General features: G+C 35.0%; 1 protein-coding gene across 1 annotated transcript; it reads right to left on the minus strand.

The window, feature by feature from the left end:
- Positions 1–63: 63 nt before the first annotated feature.
- On the minus strand, positions 64–3,705 carry Atu (Another transcription unit). The gene is made up of 7 exons (XM_078193087.1): positions 3,257–3,705; positions 2,750–3,134; positions 2,575–2,687; positions 2,123–2,505; positions 906–1,496; positions 605–806; positions 64–521 (listed from the first exon to the last, which is right to left on the minus strand). The coding sequence occupies exons 1-7, from the start codon at positions 3,297–3,299 to the stop codon at positions 352–354; spliced, it is 1,887 nt and encodes a 628-aa protein (XP_078049213.1). The 5' UTR covers positions 3,300–3,705; the 3' UTR covers positions 64–351.
- Positions 3,706–6,015: the final 2,310 nt, after the last annotated feature.

Here is a 6,015-nt window from a genome sequence, read left to right on the forward strand (position 1 = left end):
ATTATTTTTAACTTTAGGTTAATATATCTCAGAAATGGCAAAAAATAGTAGAGATTAAAATAGTTTAATTAGTAAAATTGTTGTGTTTCGAATTACAACGAAAAAGTTTAAAATAATAGTATTTCGTATGTAATTTTTGTGCAGCAGAAAAAGTCGTATAAAACTGTTTCATACTTCTAAGAGATCGCTAAATAATCAACAATGCAAAGCGCTAAAAATGATTTGAGAAAAATTATGTAAATTTTATAAAATGCAATTAAACACAATTAATTACCACTTAATAAGTCAGAAATTACTTTAGTCATCTTGTATAGTACAAAAACATGTTAATCTTAATGAAAATATAGTATTTTAATCGCTAGCATTATCGCCTTGATTGTCGTCTTCTCTTCCGCTTTCCGAACCACTTGCGGAATTCGACTCTTCATCTGAATCTTTTAGAACTTTTCCTTTAATGTTTTTCTTCGGTCTAAGAGCTTCGAAATCTGAACCCTCTTCATCCGATGAATATATATTTGATGCTAAAAATGTAAAGATGTAATTATTATTTCCTATTTGTTTAGATTAAGTATTGTCGTAGGCAATGTATCTCATTGTAACGTACCTTTTACGGGAGCATTCATTCCCTTCTTATATTTATTCTTAATTGCTGCCAAAGAAATGGCTCCTTCATCATCTGAACCATCGTCATGATAGGTATCAGCACCATAACCACCAACAGATCTTGCAGTACTTCTGCTACCTGTAGTACTCTTTTTGGTCTTGCTTTGAACTCTCATTGCTATACGTAATTTTTCTTCTTCTTTCTACAAATTATAACAGTATTTCATACAATTATGTTACTACACAATAATACTGATTTGAATATTTTGAAGACATAATTGAGTTAATTAAATTAAACTTACCTTAATCATTTCATATCTATTCTGATCTGGGTTAGTTCCTACTTGTGATAATACTTTTATACCAGAAGTCTTTTGTGATCTATCAGCAAGAGACATTGTCATCTTTCTATGAGTGAAAGATTCTGTAGAATGTGGTCGGAATGTCAATTTAGTTCTAAAAACTGCCTGACCTTGGAGACCAGTTCCTTGACGAATATACAGGTGATTGTGATCACCTTGAAGTGGTTGCTTGTACACATCAAAAATCTCGGAACCAAGATGTAAAGACATGCTACCATCAGACCATTTCACAAACCTAGCATTGCTTTCTTTAATAACTTTACCACTTTCATCAAAGATCTCTTTCCACCGAAGAGTGTTTTCCACCTTCAATTTTAATCTAGCACGACCTTCTTCATCCAAAGTTTCCTCTTCATCGATCTCATCTTCATATGTTTCTGTATCAAATGGCCGCGTTTCTACTGAAAGGAAGTTTGGAAGCTTTACAAAATGTATTTCACGACCTAAATCTGTTGTAATTTTTGGAATCTCTACATCAATTCTAGTTTCTGGAGGAGGCTCAGGTTCTTCTTCTTTTTCCTTATCTCCATCCTGAAAAAGTTACGGTATGGTAATTGAAAATTAATTCCTTGTTTATACCAAATTAGTGTTAATACGTTCGCGGACGTGGATGCTATAACATTCATTTTCATTGTGATGTAAAATAACATGAATGCTATAACATTCAAATTTATAAGCCACATAATCGTACATTTAATTCTATATTATTTATTTTTTGATATTTCTATGCATTTTAATTTGACCTATATTGACGTAGATATTACAGAATTTAATGTACACAACTGTTAGCATTTGATATTCTGAACATTCTGAATAAACTACGATTATTTTAAGAATAAATCTGTCTATTTCTGCAGCTCATTAACCCTTAGGGCTCTATGGACGCATATATGCGTTTGGCGAAAGTCGCCGTTGTGGCCGATGGACGCAGATATGCATTTACTCTAAGTCATCGGCTTGGCCTAAGGGCGCATATATGCGTCTGTTCTTAAATGCTCAGTTCAGTCTAACATAAAAGTATTCCGTCCCCAGCTACCGTCAGCGCTAGCCAGGCGCCGTCCCTACGGACCGTTTCGGCCGGGAGTATTTAAAGCCCTAAGGGTTAAACTTTGTACCGTTTGCGAACGTGTTAATGTATTATTGTTTATTATACATACATCCTCAATAACCCCTTGACTTGGACCTTCGCCACCACTGTCAGATCTATCACGACTTCTACTTCTGCTTCTACTCCTACTTCTACTTTTGCTTCTGCTTTTGCTTCTGCTTTTACTTCTACTTCTACTTTTACTACGACTTTTTTCTCTCTTTTCCTCTTCCTTGTCTTTCTCGTCATCTGTACTAATATCACTAGCATCTCCAAAAAGTGCATCTGCTGTTGGTGCTACAGTTCCTTTTTCTGCAAGTTCACTTTCTGAATCAGAATCTATTAATGGCTTTACTCTCTTTATGGCATCATCCTGTTCTGATACGGAGTCACTGTTATCATCTTTTTGAGCTGGACTACCTTCCCCATCACTGTCATTTGATTTTGTACTCCCTATAGTACAAGGAATATAATATTTTGGTATACTAATTGAAATTAATTAAATTTTCTCTCGTCACAAACCTCTTATTTTTAAGGATTTTTCAGATTCATTATCCTCTTTATTGTCTTCAGGGCTATCATGTTTATCAGAATCTGCTGGTTTATTTTCTTTAGGACCAGGAGAATTCAAATTCCTGAAATTTTAGATTAATAAGGAATGATAATAGGAAAAGTTAACAAAACACTATTTACTGACTCTGTGGATTTTGGACTTTCCGATCTTCTTTCATGTGGAGAACCTGATCTTGATCTTTGTGAGTCACTGTTATTAGACGCAACTGATTTTGGAGTACCACTTCTAGATCTCTGTGAACCAGATTTTTCACTTCTTACAGATCCAACACTCGAGTGCCTGGAATCTGACCTAGTTGGAGAGGGACTTTTGGAGTTTTGTTTAGAATCAGCTTTTTCTTCTGCAGATTGGCTACTTGATCTAGAGGACCTTCCACTAACATTTGACACCCCTGATCTTGCTTCATTTTCATCATCAGTATTTCTTTCATGACCAGAATTTGCTGCATTAGATGGTGAACCACTACGACTTGATCTAGAAGACCCTGATTGATTATCTGATTCTGAACCTTAAACATTATTAAAATCAGTTTTAAGTAAATTTTAGAGTATAATATAGTATACTGTTGCAAAGATTCTGTATTTGATAAAAATTAAATACATATTTGAAATAAAATTATTAATTTTTTACCAGAATCGCTTGAGTCACGTAAGTATCCTCTTGTTGGAGACATTTCTTTTCTTCTTTCTCAAGGAGAAGTAGTTTTTAAAACTAACTTACCAAAACCATTCAGAATTCTTTAGGCATTCAATAGATTGAAAAATAATTTCATGCATTACATACTACATATAGTAATACCACAAGTTGTTTCAGGATTTACGCGATTTTTCTGCCTCCTATAGTTTTTGTAATCGTCCCCACTATTTCACTGCACATCCAATCCACAGTGAATTCTATCATAGCATTAAATCGTCAGTCAATCAGAGCTAAGCAATTTCTACTCTTATTCTCGCTAACGGAACACGTTACAGAACGTACGAAAATTGTCGAAGTACTTATATTTCTCCTTACGGCGAATCACGCTCTTCCCTAGCTAACAATTAAGTGTACAATTTAGATACACGGTTGTCATGAATTTCCTCAAATGTCATGTAAATGTAACCCTGACTTCACGGATGAGCAGTTTAGTAACTAGTCATTAGCATAGTTAGTTGTAAGCCCTTAGGTTAAGTTAGTTGTATTCTACCCTTAAGAGAAAGCGCCGCCGACGTGGGTGTTTAAAGAAGCAAAAAATATTAATTCATTCTTCCTACATCCGCCCACGCATCAAGACGCAGTAAAGCCTGTTTCATACTCCGACCTCGTGTCCAGTTATTTCCGCGTGTGCGCACTGAACCACAGTTGAGAATAATCTCACACGACATGACGTGACCAATCACATACGTAAGAACATCTCTGTGGCGAATGTAAATAATTAACGTTTCCTACTTTATCGACACTTTTTAATGTTGATTACATTTATGAATTACACTAATGAAGTTTTTGCCACCTTGTAAATATTAATTCATTTATTATTATTTCCTACCAATGAGTAATTCAGTGATAATATGAATCTTCTTAGAGAGAACACGTATATACTGAATAAGAATAATTAATTTATTAGTTTAATAATTTTATATCAAATACTCGATTAAATTATAAGCGTTGAGTGGGAATATTTGAATTATATAGTTTACTTATATTAAACCTCTACGTCCCTAAAAACCTTGCTATTCTCTACCCTTACTCTGCTGAACTAGTTAACCCTGACGCCGCATTTAGAGTTGAGCGGCATTCGACGAATTTCGCGGTAACGGCATTTATATACAAGGCTCTTTGGCCGAACAAATTTTCAGAACATGTCCCCTCTTATCTAATCACTGCTCAATACAAAGAAAGGAGAATAGGATTAAAAGTAGGAAATGTCAAATCACATTGATCTCGGTAACTCCTACTCTTTTTTCCTTTCTTTGCGGGTAGAAAAGTAGAGGAAAGTAGCAAAGTAGAAAGACGAGGCTCTTGAATTAAGAGAATGCAGTGAATTGCTATACTGATTGGCTCACGATTCAAACTAACAGTGTCCACCCCTCACACAAGCGCGCGCGCATAAAGCGAGAGAGGGAGAGAAAGGAAATAGCAAGGTAGCATTTGCGGTCTCACTTTTTTCACATATCCGTATACCTGGTGCACCACACGAAACAATCACGCTTGATCGCACTCAGTTGCATTTGACTGCGTAGAGCAGAGCAGATCATAAGAGATTTAGAACAGATAAAAGTGGGTTAGAAATAATAAGTAATGTAAAAGTAGTAGAGTAAGCAAATATAATAACTTATTACAGAGGAATGAAAATAATACACAATTCATTTCATAAATATTAGAAAATTATCGACGACGTTATCCAGCCGCCAGCAAATTACATAATAATACGAATAACAAGTTTTTCATTAAACTATGTTTTATTACATTAGGAAATTGTTTTCTATGTTTCAATATAATTTGTAGTATATGCATATTGCTTTTTCTCATTTGTTGATAATATTTTATTATATCTTTATAAGCTTGATCCCACGTTCAACAGTATCATTGACAATTTTTAATTGTTGGATTCACACCAATACAATGATAATCTAATCCAGATCTTGTGAATTTGTTAAAACATTACCAGAGAATATATTTATGTCAAAGTAAATTGAACAGCTCTCGGAAATACAACGCGCGCAACAGATTTCATTTATTTGAAATTCCTTTACAAATAGAATTTTATGACGCATGCCTCAGATGGCGCGCCAACTGAACGAATGCGCGAAAAAGAGGCTGCAAACTCGGCAAAGTAAGCAACCGAGGTTTTACTAGGAAAAGGAAGCATGATGTATTCAACCTCTCTGCTACACCTCTTGTTAATTGACGTGGATTTTACTCCAAGGGATTTCACTTCAAGTAAAAGGTTGTTGCCAAAATCGGAAGGACGTTCCGCCCTCTGTTCGTCTTTTAAGGTCGTATCTCCAGAACGGAATTTTATAAACCAATTTCTAACTGCCCGATCAGTTAGAATCACCATATACGCTACATATTTTTTCAGCTGTTGCCTTAGCACTATCGTCTTGTTTAAATTCCCAAAGCATTACGTGACGAATATGTACGTCTCGATTCTCCATTTAAGAGGTTAAAAAAACAGTGTAACGTAACGTGTATCACACAAAACAGTTCACAAAAGGTTAACTGAAGTCATGTCTATACAGCGAAAACAAAAACTTGTTGTCATGGTAACTCATAGCGGGTAGATACAAACAATAGATTCTGCTTAGCTGCATCGGAAGTTACTTACAACTCGACCTAATACATGCAATAGAGATTAACTTAATTAACTATTTAACCACTTCGGTACGAGCGTCGACTATAGTCGACGG

Source organism: Augochlora pura, chromosome 10 (assembly GCF_028453695.1).
Source record: "Augochlora pura isolate Apur16 chromosome 10, APUR_v2.2.1, whole genome shotgun sequence".
In the NCBI taxonomy this organism is placed as follows: Eukaryota; Metazoa; Arthropoda; class Insecta; order Hymenoptera; family Halictidae; genus Augochlora; species Augochlora pura.